The 14,376-nt window shown below is 42.3% G+C and overlaps 1 protein-coding gene across 2 annotated transcripts in view; it reads left to right on the top strand.

Annotated features, from left to right (window-relative positions):
• LOC109367742 (transmembrane protein 263-like) overlaps nucleotides 1–14,376 on the top strand; it is a 218,932-nt gene that overhangs the window by 35,221 nt on the left and 169,335 nt on the right. For both annotated transcript variants that reach the window (XM_085224765.1, XM_085224764.1), the window contains one exon: nucleotides 8,706–8,796. In XM_085224765.1, coding sequence (XP_085080891.1) covers nucleotides 8,727–8,796 — 70 coding nt within the window. In that variant the 5' untranslated portion in view covers nucleotides 8,706–8,726. The remainder of the gene's footprint in view (nucleotides 1–8,705; nucleotides 8,797–14,376) is intronic.

Raw genomic sequence — 14,376 nt, 5'->3', positions numbered from 1 at the left:
ATCAAAATAGAACTCATTAAAATTGCTAGCTCAGAAGTGCAGAACTGTCAGAACTGTCGCTGACTGTATTGACTTTTTGTTGTGAGAGGGTAGGAAGTACAAAGCAGACTGTTTACTATCTTGCTGAATGGAGAATAGACTGTGGCATTGCTTTGTTGAGAACTTATTTATGCCAAGTAAATCCTAATTGGGTTTACTCACAGTGTGGAGTTGTTTTATTACTGTAGAAATAGGATTTGACTCTTCTACTGAGTACAATAGAACTTGGGCTTGATTTGGGGTTAGCTGCACAAAAACTGTCTCATTGCCCACTTCCTCTGCAGGCATGTTCTGCCCCATTGTTAAGACAAAATTAGATGTTGTTGAAATCACAGCCTTCCTAATGTGTTTGCCCAAGTGCAGAGAAGAACAAGTAATCTAAGCAACTTTTCCAGTACGTTCTCACAGTGTACTATGAACAAAGTGCTATAATTTTACACTACTGTCATCCTCAGCATTTCTATTTCTGTACTTTCCTTTGTTCTAGGGGATTTATAACTGCAACTCAAATTCCCCTTGGGCTGAAACCTAACACAGAAGCTCTCATTATGGGCTAACCTTGTTTTGCAGAATTAAAAGCAAAGCATCCATCAAGAGGCTCTCTTCAACCTACGGGAAAGTGAAAAAACTGTTTATGGTTGCAGATCAATTTTTCCTCTCCTCTGCAGGAGAAATGCAGCCAACTTTGGAAACCTCTGAGGTGTGGGTGTGCAGTTAAGTGCTGGCTGATTCACTGGAGCGTTCCTATGGCATTTAGAGAAATTTAAATGGAAGTCTTAATTCTACAATGTACTGAAAGTTTATTGCTGAAATAAAACCTGCAGATGCAACAAACACCTGCCTCCAGAAGGTGCAGCAACTGTGCTGCCAGCTTGTTTCTGCAGTTGAAGAGCAGCTCCCAGCACTGGCGTTTAGGCTGTAGTTGGTAGTGTTGGGTAGTTCTGTGCCTTAGCTGAAATTAAGTACTGGTAGGCAATTAGCTCCCTGGAAAAGAGACTTTGTGTTGAACTACCTACACCATGTCTATTTATTGAAAAAGCAAAGAGAGAAGTCTTGTCTCCTTAGGAACTCAGGCTTTTTGTCTTTCTATAGAAGTGGAAAGGACATTCCATCCTAAGCCACAAGTCACTTCCAAGTGTGAAAGATGGGATAACTTAATTTGATTAAATATGAAATGTCACAGGTAAGATCTCTGGAGCTTCATGACAGTGCTTGGATAGAGGAGAGACCCCAAATTAACACCAGTCTTAATGATGTCACTGTAGGAAAGCCGGACAAAATGTAGCTGTTGTTAGTAGGTCTGACAAGTCTTTTGTCATCAGCACGCATTGGGCCTAACCGTAACGTGTCCCATTTCCCTTCTGTTTGGAGGAAACAAACCTGGGATGAGAACTGGTGGGGGCTTGTTGTGCTTTTAGGAATGGGGAAAGTATGTGATGTGCTGGAAACCAATTATATTTAGTCTTGTGGGCATGAAATAAGTATTCTTTAAATGTAACAAATAAAAGGTCAATGCTTTCACTAAGGTACTTTGAAAATGCCATGTTAGATTCCTAAAGCTCTTTGCAAACTCTCCCTTGCTTAGGGATGAGTTCAACTGTTTCTTCCCACAGATCCACCCAATTTTGTGACACTCTAGAGGCACATCTGTCCTTCATAGTTATCAGCTGAGATACGTTTTGTGCTACTTTTAAAAACAAACAAACAAATAAAACCAAATAAAGTGGTGTTGGACCAGTGCTCAGAGTGGAGTAGTGAAGCCTTTACTTCTGTTAATTTTCTTCTGTTCAATTGCTTTATTGGAATGATGTCTATGTAGAGTACCAGATCTGAACAGCGGTACTGGGCAGGACAGAGGACATGTGATGATATAGGCTGACAGCTGTAGTTTTGTGTAGGATGAAGAAGGAGCTGTGACCTCATGGGCCTCTATGGAGGGGCTTTTCTAGAAGGAAGGCAGGTTTGAACAGGGAAAGAAGTGAAGCTCTAATCTTAAGGGCAGTGCAGGGACAAATTTGAAGATGAACATTGGAAAGGAGAAGCTGCTGTGAAGTGTTCAGGAACAAGAATAGAATCTAGGTCAGGAAATACATACTTTTTTTTTCACTTGAAATTGCATAGAGGAATTAGTAGCTGGAGATGGAGTTTGGCCAGGAGGCCAGATTAATTTTTGAAGGCTGGTCTAAGAACTGAAATGCAACACTGCTGGTGTAGCCGTGACTTTGGGCTTTAAACTCCTCCAGCTTCAGCTCCACAAAGGGGAAGTGATTCCTAATAGACTTCACTATAATGGAGAGAAGTATGAGAGTACCCATGCGTGTTGCCCAGTGGGATCTTTTTTTGCTTTGGTTTTATTTTTTTTAAAAATGGTTATTTTTTGACTTGTTAGAATACAGTGTTTAGAATTGTAAGGTATGTGCCTCTCTTTGGGAACAGCAGTGCAGCTGTTTTCTTACTAGTCATAAACTGGAGGGAACTTGAAATATTTGCCCCAATCTGCATGAAATTACAATAATAAAAAAAATCCAGTGAATTTTTACTTACATTATTTTCCCCCCTTGCTGTTGGCCTTGTTTTTTTTCTTGGTTATTCACTAGCCTAATCGTTGATCAGTGAACAGTGAGTGAACAGCCTTCAGTTTAAGATTATACATGATAACTAGTGGAGACTAGAAAAATAGAGTCCAAAAGGCCTGAATATGTGTGTGCAGAGGGGACTGGGATTTTTGGTTACTTCAAGATTCCTTGTAGGGACTTACTAGAAAGCTTAGCAATTCCCATGACTTACGTGTTTGGGTATTTACAATGACAGTCTTGTGTCACTGTTGACTTAGATGCAGTATGGGCCAATCATGGTTACCTAGTGTTGGGAGTGCTTCTGTTGTTTCTTCTTATTTCTTTATAAACTGAGAATTAGATGGTATAAGCTGTTTGTGTGGCTGACTGTGCTGAAATCATATATTGATACAGTTGTCAGTTTCAGTGTTACTGACATTACTCAGTACTTTGTGGAAAATACTGACCCTCGCTGAGTGGGAACCTTCCTTCTTCCTTTCTGTCACTGCAGCATTTGTAAAATAGATCGTCTTTAGATATACAGAAAATCCTGGCATAATGCTGAAGTGCTGCATTATACTCAAGTGTTGTGTCCCAGGGAAAAGTGTGAGGTGCTGATAAGTGATTACACTCCTTTTCATGGCACTTATTTAATTCAATACTGGCAGTCCTCTCGATCCATAAATACATAGCCTTCTGTGAAACACAATGTGAGACAGCAAAATGCAGTTCTTTTCAATTGTATGTTCCTAGGCTCTGTGCCATAACCTATTCCTATAATAGTACATGTTTAAATCAGTGCTTCTTCAGTGCCTCTAGTGAGGAATTGAACCACTTTCTCAATTTAAAAGACTATACAAGCCTATATAATGAAAAGAATATTGTGCAGTTAACAACCTACTGATGTTTCTGAACTGTTGATGCATCTTCCTGCTTCTTAAATGCTTCTGGAATAGAATAGTTCATTTGGAAGGGACGTACAGGGATCAAGTCCAACTGCTTGACCTCTTCAGGCTAGCCAAAAGGTAAAGCACGTTATTAAAGGCATTATCCAGTTGGAGGGAGCATCAGTGTAGAAGCAATGTCTGCGTGCATTACTTCTGCCATAGCTGGAGCTTGAGATGATTATTATAGAATTGCTGTACACTGCATGGCTGCTCATCTGTAAGCCATTAACTTATACAGTTGTATGTATCCCACTCCATTATTCATCCGTCAAGGATCCTTAGGAATGAAAAAAACAAACCTCACTGATGCCTCATTCTGGAAATAATCATTTAAAACACAAAGTGCAGACCAAGAATTTTATCTGTAATTTAGTTATAAATCTTGTTTTAAGAGAGTTTCCTAGGATTTTTGTTTGATTACCATGCTGCCAGAACTGTGGACATCTTGTACTAAAATTGATGACTGTATTACCAATCTTGCAGCAGACCTGGTGAGCTGAACTCAGTAGATGTAAGTAAAGAGGCAGTGGACGTATTAATCTAATATACAGAGCTGTTGTGAAGAGTTTATATCTCGTGAATGACATCTGTCAATTTTTGAGGCCTAGATATTGCTTCTAGGTATGGAAACTAGAACTTAACATCTCATCTACTATTAACTGTTTCACATTTTAATTACTTAGCAAAGTTCAGTACTGGCACTCTGCACACTTAGTGCTTTCAGTGATTAAAGTGATATACTGAAGTCTGATAAACACAGATGTTTGAGACTGCTTCTCCTAAACCTCCCTACTTAGGGCAATTAGTGGCAAGATACGAATGTGATAAAGTATCACTGAATAATTTTGCTTATACCATAGAAAGCATTTCCAACCTTTTTTAGGAAGTAAGAGATTTCAGGGTTTCTTGTAGGCAACTTCTTTATTTTTTGTTGTTATTTTTAATATTGAATCTTGAAATATAGAAAGTAAATTAGTTTTTCTTCAGTGTTTATTGGAACAATTATCAAAAATACAAAAAAAAGTGTTCTGAAAACAGCTCAAATTACTGTGATTTCTTAATAAAAATAGATTCACTTTAAATATTATTTCCCTCTCTCTGTTAGATGTTAAAAACATTCTATAAAATAGTAATCTTGGATCATGAACTTTTCTTCTGTGGGATCGCAGTAGCAAGTGTTAAAGTTCTGAATTGGAAGTGGGTGTTATCAAACAGCATCTCAGCCACAGACTTTGTGGATCTGTTCTGGGCTCTGTTTTCTCCCAGCTGAATCATAGAATCGCAAGGTTGGAAACGACCTGCAAGATCATCTAATCCAACCGTCCTCTCATCACCACTGCTACCACAAGCCTCTAGCCCATATCTCGTAGCTTCTCATCCAGATGCTTCTTGAACACTTCCAGGGACGGTGACTCCACCCTTCCCTGGGCAGCCATTCCAGTGCCTGAACACTTGCTGAGAGAAAAAGTTTTTCCTTACATCTAATCTAAACCTCCACTGGTACAACTTGTGGCCATTTCCTCGGGTCCTGTTTGTTGCCTGGGAGAAGAGGCCAAACCCCTCCTCATCACAACCTCCCTTCAGGAAGTTGTAGAGAGCAATAAGGTCTCCTCTGAGCCTCCTCTTCTCCAGACTAAACAATCCCAGCTCCCTCAGCTGCTCTTCATAAGACTTGTGCTCCACACCCCTCACCAGTTTTGTTGCCCTTCTCTGGACACGTTCCAGGGCCTCAATGTCTTTCTTGTAGTGAGGGGCCCAAAACTGGACACGGTACTTGAGGTGCGTTCTCACCAGAGCTGAGTACAAGGGGATGATCGCCTCCCTGCTCCTGCTGGCTACACTATTTCTATTGCAGGCCAGGATGCCATTGGCCCTCTTGGCCACCTGGGCACACTGTCGACTCATGTTCAGCCAAGTGTCAACCAACACCCCCAGGTCCCTTTCCTCTTCACAGTCATCCAGCCACTCAGCCCCAAGCCTGTAGCACTGCATGGGGTTATTGTGGTCAAAGTGCAGGACCCGACACTTGGCCTTGTTGAACCTCAGCCCAACGATCCAGCTTATCTACATCCCTCTGAAGGGCCTCCCTACTCTCAGGCTGATTGATGCTGCTTCCCAGCTTGGTGTCATCTGCAGACCTACCGAGGGTACGCTCAATCCTTTCATCTAGGTCACCAATAAAGATATTAAAGATGGGTCCCAGTACTGACCCCTGGGGGGCACCACTTGTAACAGGTCTCCAGCTGGACTTAACTCCATTAAGCACCTGTTGGGCATGGCCCTCTAACCAGTTTCTTACCCAAAGAAGAGTATACCTGTCCAGGCCATAGGCAGCCATTTTCCCTAGAAGAATACTGTGAGAGACTGTGTTAAAAGCTTTACTGAAGTCTAGGTAGACCACATCAACAGCCTTTTCCTCATCTACCAGTCTGGTCACCCAGTCATAGAAGGAGATGAGGTTGGTCAAATACAACCTGCCTTTCATGAAACCTGTGCTGGCTGGCCTGATCCCCTGGATGCCACGCACGTGTCATGTGATCTCACCCGAGGTGATTTGCTCCATAATTTCCCCTGGTACCAAGGTCAGGCTGACAGGCCTATAGTTCCCCAGATCCTTCTTATGGCCCGTCTTGTAGATGGAAGTCAGATCGGCAAGCCTACAATCCTCTGGGACCTTTCCAGATGATCAGGAGTGCTCATAGATGGCGGAGAGCAGCTTGGCAATCGCCTCTGGCAGCTCCCTCAGCACACTAGGATGAAGCCCCGTCCAGTCCCATGGACTTGTGACAGTCCAGGTAGAGGAGCAGCTCTCTAACCGTCTCCACCTGAATCACCGGGGGTATATTCTGAATAGCATCCCAGACTTCCAAATCAGGGTGTAAAGTGCCTCAAGGATAAATGATCTGCCTATTAAAGGCAGATGTAAAGAAGGTGTTGAGGACCTCAGTCTTCTCCTTATCCTCAGTGGTCATATTCCCTGCTGCATCAAGTGAAGGATGGAATCCACCACTCAGGGCTAAAGCTGGCCATCAAACTAAAATAAAATGTCAGGATTAGCATTGCCAATCTTAACCACTGTACTGGAGAGCCGTGGGTTTGGTTAATGCTAGCTAGGTTGTGCTTAAGGAGGAAAACAAAACGTAGTGTTTCTAATAGCATTTGGCATCCTTGTACTGATGGAAATGGCAGCGGATATAAACCAAAGGGGCTTCACTGTCATTGACTGTTATCAAGATAAATGATTGAGCGGGTTTGTCTAATGGTAGCAAAGTGAGACTACTGACTCTTCTGTAGTAATTAATCTGTAGTTAATGTCTGCTTTTTTCTTTAGTCCTGGGCACTCAGCATGTCTCATCAGGCTGCATACAATTAGTATGGCCTTAAGCTTTGTCTCGTGTGCAGGGTTCTGTAACCGGATTGGTTTGCTTTCTTTTCTCAAGTAATTTTGATCTGGCAAACTGGAAAGCACAGGTGGGGGGGTTAGGAGACCTTGTAGTCTGGAACTCTTACAGTTATGGTTCAGAATGTTTGCAGTGAAATGTTGGTGCCTTTTGTCCTACACGTCTACATTTTTAATAAGAAAATACATCTTGTTTTAGTGCACTAACATAGTTGTCTTTTCCTTTCTCCCTCTGTAGCATTAATGGATAGAAATGTATTGGAATATGCTGCGTGTGGCTGACACAGAAATGTGCTGAAGTGTATACTCTATTCAATTTCCTGCTCCTGTCTGGAATTTTCTTTACACTTTCTTGAAAAATAGATCATATTAGTCAGGTGAAGTGGTGAGATAAATCTTGTTGTCCGTAACTGATTCTTCAGTTTGAGTTTTTGGATCAGATTATTTTAGTCCAATTACTGCTTTCTTATCTATATCCTTTATGGTAAATGTACTTTTTTTCCTCCTTTCCATGATAACTACCATAAGGAATGATGTGGTGTTTTAACCTGTACATTGTAGTGATTTTATCACTTTAATCAAAGCTGGGTGCTGTTGATATCAGATGTTTTTTAAATGCAGAGGAAATCCTCTTTCAAGCCTTAGGTAAAGCTTGCGCAGTCGTGGGTGGCTGAAGTCAAGGTTACAACAGTGGCACTGTTAGTAGGCTTGTATGCTTGTGGACTTGTACTTGTGTATGTTGATATACATTTATGTTTCCAAAGAGCCCCAAAGCTTTGTTTCTAATGGGAACTATGTTTCTGATTTCACTTTGACTGTGTTAGCATTTGAAAAGAAATCCTTAACTATCCCTACTGTTTACTCTGCATTTACTTAAAAGAGGAATGGGAATGGGAAGACAGGACCTTGTTTATTTTTTCTTTGATACTTTGAAGTTGAAAAGGCAACAGTGTTTTCATAGCTCCGCAGTGAATTCAGCGACTTTAAGTGCAACCGAATGCTCTCAAAGTTGACGAATCTGATAAATGAGCTCATGTCCATACGCAAGCAATGTTGGAGGCTCTTTCCAAGATCCTGAAGGCTGGAAAGAAGAATTGCAGGACTTTGGCGAGCAATCTGGTGGTTTTCTAATAGATATTTGTGTTGCATGTGTAGATACAAGTGTGACTGATAGGGGAAGACTGTGTAGTCAATAGACCTGGTTGGGTTAGGAGACAGTAAGCAAGTTTGCTTTGTCTTTCTGTGAAAAATGAGGTGTTGGAACCATTTGTATAACTCATGTTTATCTACTGCATTCAGCAGGGCACCAATGTCTTGGTGAGATGTACATGAATCCTTTTAAATTAAAGATCATATTTCTTTTCTTGAAACTTTCAACCGATGGTGAATCCATGGCTACCCTTGGGAAAGGAGGATTTGAAATGATGATTCCATCATATGCATTATAAACGAAGGGTGACAATTTCTAAAGTATCAGTTTGGTTTAGTTCGCTCAGACCCTCATACTTTTTTAGTTGCTGGTTCTGTTAGTTTGAGAAGTCTTTTATTTATTTATTTATTTATTTATTTATTTATTTATTTATTTATTTATTTGCCCCTCCTCTAAGTAATCAGACCGCAGACAAATCTACCAGCAGTGCTCTTTGTGAGCTGAAGGGAGCCCCTCGTGTCCTTACCGTCTGGCATATTATCTAATCCAGTAATTAGTTTTGTGCTTCCTTTCCCAATGTTCTCCAACTTACCTCCTCTTGTTCTGTTCTGCAGGGACCTAGCATAGAAACACAGATGGTGGAAGATGAAACTGAGACGACAAGTGAAGATCTGCCCCCTCATCTGCGGGAAGAACCTCCCGAAGGTACTGTAATGGCATTCAGTACAAATTCTTTGCATTAAACTGGGGAAGTGATCAGGTCAAGGAAGTTTTTTTTTTTTTTCCTTCATGATTTGACTTGAGGGCCTATCTTTGCCTCTTATCTGTGAGAGATAAGGCTTTGCTGAGAGCTGAGCCGACCACTCCTCACCTACTCTGGCCAGTCCCGAAACCTACTTTTGCATTTGAAGAGGGCCGCACCCACTGCAGTGCTGATAATGTTCTGTGTTCTCTTTAACAACGTGGCTTTTGATTAAAATTGTCCTACCTGGTCATCCTGCATGTAGGGTTAGGAATAAAAAGCCTCCTGTATTGTTTGTGATATCTTGAGCAATTGTTAGAAAAGACTTTCAAAGTGGTCAGCTGTGCAGCTTCCTGCTATTGATACTGGCCCTAGCAGAGCATTGTTAAAGACAAGCATTTTGATTTTGTTTCTTTCTGCCATCTCTCTTGGAAACCAGTTTAGCCATCTGAGGAGGAGGCTGTCAGTCAGTAGGAGGCTCAGAAATGCCAATTTTAATTAAAAATCTCATTTGCAACGACATGCTCTGGATATATGCAGGGAATGGATTTTTTCAAATGTATAAGTGTAGCTGATATATATATATATATATATAATATATGTATGCGTATATATGTAACAAAATAGGTGTTATTTTATTTTGAATAGAAGCTTGTAACATTGCAGCAAATGATGTTTTGAGCTTTGTTTCCAGTTCAGTGACTTTTGGAACACAACTGCTCATAACCATTCTGGACAGCTTAAAGAACCCAGCATGTGCTGAGGTTCTTAGTAGCAGCTTACTGTTTAAATATCATGACATGTCCATGGGAATCATAAATGTGTTTTATATTTTTCTTTAAGAGAAGAATCTATTCTTGATATAGCATTTATACTGACAGCCATTGTTAAAGAGCTTATGAGCCAAATAGTATTATGTGTCTGCTGCTCTATCCCTTCTTGTTGAGTATTCGTTGCAGTTTTGACATTAAGTTCTAATTTGTTGCTCTGCCATTTCATGTACTGTCTGGCAATTATGATATAGAGAGGTAAGTGAAATGCAGCTCTCTGCAACTTCTATGGAGCTGGAAGGAGCTGCTTGTGGGAAAATGGTCATATGCTCTGTGTACATATATATGGTTATAATTCTGATTTTGGTCTTTCTAAGTAATGCATATAATGCACTAGCGACAGTGCATAGTTGAAGTTAGAATTCTGGTCAGCAGCCTGGGCTGATGATTCCATGAGCTTGGAGATCAAATTCCGAAATGTAAAACATAGATCATCTTGACTCATCGGTTCAGAATCAGGAGTAGATTTAGATTCTTGGACTATGCCTTTGAATTGTGTAATCAGAAAGTTTTTTTAAATGTGACTGTGTTTTGCAAAGCTAAGTTTATGTCATTGAGAGTTCTTGCTTCTGCCTGCAGTTCTGCTTGTTTGAATACTGATTAGAAGTGTCAGTATTAATATTCCATGTGTGACTTGTTGGGTGGCCTGGGAAATGTGTGTCCCGGCCATGCTTGCTTTGCTAGTGTGAGGGAGAGAACTGTAATATTGGAATTGGCTTGGCTAGGCAGTGGTGCAGTAAATGCTGCGAGTTCTCTTGAAGTCTGAGATGGGAACTGTTTTGACTGACAGCGATACCAAGACTAACAAAATGAGAAGGATACTGAGAGCACAACAGGAATAGAGATGCCTTGGGAGAAATTGCTCCTGAAAAATGGCCATCAGGACTGTGCTGAAATGACAGCTGGAATTGATGGGACCGAATAGCAGGAATGTTGCTCAGAAGCTGCTACCTACCAGCAGGGACCAACCGGAATTACCAGAGATCATACAGTTGCAGGAGTGATTGCAGATATCCCATGACAGAAGCAGATCTCTGTTTTTGGTATGAAATACCGTAAAATACTATCTTTTCTGTTGTTGCTCTTTGCTGCTTTCTGGTTTCTTCTAATAGCGTTTTCCTAATAAAATCAAATGCCTTGCAACGGGTGTGCCACGTTGCTGTGCCTGGTGTCTGTGAGTCAGGCACTGTGCCTCTTGGTAATGAGCACGTCAGGGATGGAGGGCACTCCAGAGCCTGTGTCCTCCAGCACGATTTGAGAAGATTGCATCAGTCGCTGGCTGCCAGCTGGTGCTGCGTGGATGCCCTCCTGAAAGGGGGGAGTTAGGAACAGTGTGCTTTAGGAATACTGCAGCGAAACGACAGGTTTCTCTTACAGATCCACTTGTGACCTAAATCCATTCAATCTATTCTGAGTTAACTGTTTAATATTGTCGGAATAACCCAGTAAAGATTTCAGATGCAGAAGGCCCCTTGAGGGTGGCAGTGTGCACCGCGGCCTTTCATGGCGGAGCGCGGACGTTGTGCGGCGGGAACCGGGCCGGCAGAGCCGCGTCAGAGCGGTACGGCGCCGAGCGGCCGCGGGGGGGCGCTGCAGCACTTCCCGAGCGCCGGGCGTTGGGACGGCCGCGGGGCTCCGGCGGTGGAACCCCGCGCTCGTGCGTCTGCCCGCGTCCGAGCGAACGGGACGGAGGGTTTAAAGCTGATAACTTCCTCCCGAAAGCTGCTTTGAGCGTGGCTTTCCGCATCTGCCACAAAGCTTTTGATCCCCTAGTGTGATATTTTTACTTAATTTTACGATTCCTTTGTCCAACTTGTGTTTGCCTTTATTCCTTCTGTGCACGCACACACCTTTCCTTTCTCCTTAGCCTTGATAGCATGCCCTTTGTGTGTTAGAAGGCAGGTGTCGGGAGCTGCAGCTATTCAAGCATTGAAGGGCAGCCATCTCCAGAGAGGAGCAGGTCTGTTTTAAGTAGCGTGAAGCACCTTTGTCTCTGCAAGAGGTGGCACGCTGATCTGTTGCAGTGTGTTTGAGTACTGATCTGCTTTCAAGTAGATTGTCACCTCAAATGTCTGCTTTTAAAGGGCAGTATGGTCACTTTATTTTGTTGCCCGGGTACTGCAGCTCCTGGCTGTATCTGTTGTTTCTTTTTCTGCTGTTTCAGAGCTCTGTTGCTGACCATTTAATACAGCATACTGTTAATTGCTACCACCACCTTGCTTTTCTGTCCCTTTCCCATAAATTACCCAAGAAAGGTCATGGCAATAAAATCTTCTGATGATTAGAGCTTCTGTAATGTGATCCATTATGAGTAGCTAGCATTTCTGGTTAGATGAGCAGATCTCTTCTGTTTGATGACTTAGTGACCCTGACCGTTCTCCTACTTCTTTAACCCGTTGCCGGGTTGAGGGAGATGATCCTTCCCTTTTATTCAGACTTGGTGAAGCCACACCTGGAGTACTGTGCCTGGTTCTGGGCTCCCCAGTGCATGAGACGTGGACACACTGGAGAGAGTCCAGTGAAAGACCACAGGATGGAGCCAGCCTCTTTTCAGTGGCACCTGGTGCCAGCACAAACAGGAGCACACAAGGGTTTGTCTGAACACCGGGATGCACTTCTGTGCTGTACGGGTAACAGAACACTAGCATAGGCTGCCCAGAGAGGCTGTGAGATCTTTTCCTTGAAGGTCTTCAGAAGCTGCCTGGATGTGGTCCTGAGCACCTTGCTCTTGATTTTCTCTCTTGAGGAGGGGTTGGACCTGGTGGTCCCAGAGGCTGCTGCCAACCTAAGCTGTTCCTCAATTCTGTGGTCTTACCCTTGTGTAAAAGTCTTCCTGAAGTCTCTGTGTACATGCTCTGTTTGTTACCCTAATTCTTAAGGGAGAAGTGGCTTAACTTTGTCAGACTGCAACTGTTACGCATTCCAGGAATGAGCCCTTAGCACATTCTGGGGTATGGCTGTTCCTTCTGACCCTGCACTGCTAATTAGCATCCGGTGTGCTAAGCCTTAGCACAAGGTTATGCGGTCTGGTTGAAAAGCTGTGTTGCTGCTTAATGGCAGGAAGCCCCTCTTGGGAGCTTGCAGACCAGTTTGTTCTTTTACAGTCTTTATGCATTAAGCATTAAAATTTTATTGGCCAACATGCTATGATCGGTCTGTCAGTGAGCATGAGTCGTCTGAGCAGTCTGTGCTATCCCTTCTGCAGTCTTCAGGCCTAGTAGAGATGTTCATTCTTTGCTGCTGACAGATCGAACCTTGTGGAATAAAACTTTATTAAAAGCAGTGGGTCTTTGCAGCTCTGCAGTATACAACAAACCTTGGGGAATTTACTTTCCGAATAACTGTAGTGTTCCTAATTGAAATTTTTACATTTGCTGTGAGTAAAGAGCGTGCATGGATAGTTCCTTAAATCAAATGATTTGCACCAATTTGAAATGCAGCATCTTGTGTGAGCCCTATAATCTGTCTCCATGGAGGCATATAGCCTTTTTTTGCTGTTCTATATCTTCTGCAAGATAGAATTATATTGTGTACTTCTGTGGGAAGCTTTAGGACTACTTACCCACAGTTTGGGAATCTCTCATTCAAGGAATTGGGGGATTTAGTGGATCACTTGTTTGGGATTGCCTTTGAGTGCAAGTGTGTTGTATTTTACCTGGATGTATTATTTGTGCAGATCTAGTTCCAAAAGTAAAGTTGCATTTTAATTCGGGTACCGCTGTGCAGTTGATATTTCTGAAACTAACCTGAGTTTTATCTTCATACTGGACTGATGTTGACAAGAAGATGCCAGCTGAAGCATGTTATCTGAGATGTGACTTTCAGTTTGCATCCACGTTGTTGAATGAGTGTATTCCTATAAGCAGTTTGGTTTTGTCATGAATGTGTGGCGTTTTTCCCGGTAGTTAAAGTGTTGTTGACAGAGATACATCTCTATCAGTGATGAAGTTTTGTTGTCAGGCTGAATCTTTGCAAGTAAGCGCCACACCAAGTCGTAAATGCTGCAGACCTGAGCTGTGTCATGTTTTCTATCTTTTTGTTGCAAGTAGTGTTTCGTGTGTCAGTTTCCAAACTGACTATAGCTAAATGAGTGCAAAGGAATCGGGCTGGGAAACGGTGGAGTCATAGCCACTAAGTTTCCAGTCAGTCTTAAGCTCTGTGCTGAAAAATGTTATTTTTTCTGGTATGAAGGAATTTCATTAAAGTTGCCTGTGGCTCTTAGTGTAATCCACTACGTACATACATATGTATGTGCTTACACAGTCTACCAGGCTAATATCATCAAGAATTTCTCTGTCGGTATGCTATTTGCTAAGCCCTACTCTGATTTCCCAAGTCAAATCGCTCTTGTCGACGTGCTGTCCAGCAGTGCAAGCCTTCCACAGAGGAGCTCTTTAAGTGACCTGCTTTTCTTGTCTGATGGCCAGTTGGCAACACTCTCAGCCTGGATTTGCCTCTACTCCTGTGGTCACACAGCTAAAGCGAATGGCTGGGAACTGGGACAACGGTGATCTATTCCAAGCTCTGCTGTTGACGTATTCTATGGTAGTAGCCAAATGGTTCAGGTCTTCCTTGAACCACATTATTCTTTGTGTATGGAACAGAATTGACTATTCTTATAAATAGAAATGGTTGAAAAACCAAACTGTAACTTTTTAAGCTTTTGGAGGTAGAAGATACTTGAAAAGTAATACCGAAAAATAGGATCGCAAT

The sequence above is a fragment of the Meleagris gallopavo genome, chromosome 5 (genome assembly GCF_905368555.1).
Source record: "Meleagris gallopavo chromosome 5, MGAL_WU_HG_1.1, whole genome shotgun sequence".
NCBI lineage: Eukaryota > Metazoa > Chordata > Aves > Galliformes > Phasianidae > Meleagris > Meleagris gallopavo.
Note: the sequence above shows the minus strand (reverse complement) of the source record. Positions and strands in the feature narration are given on the sequence as shown.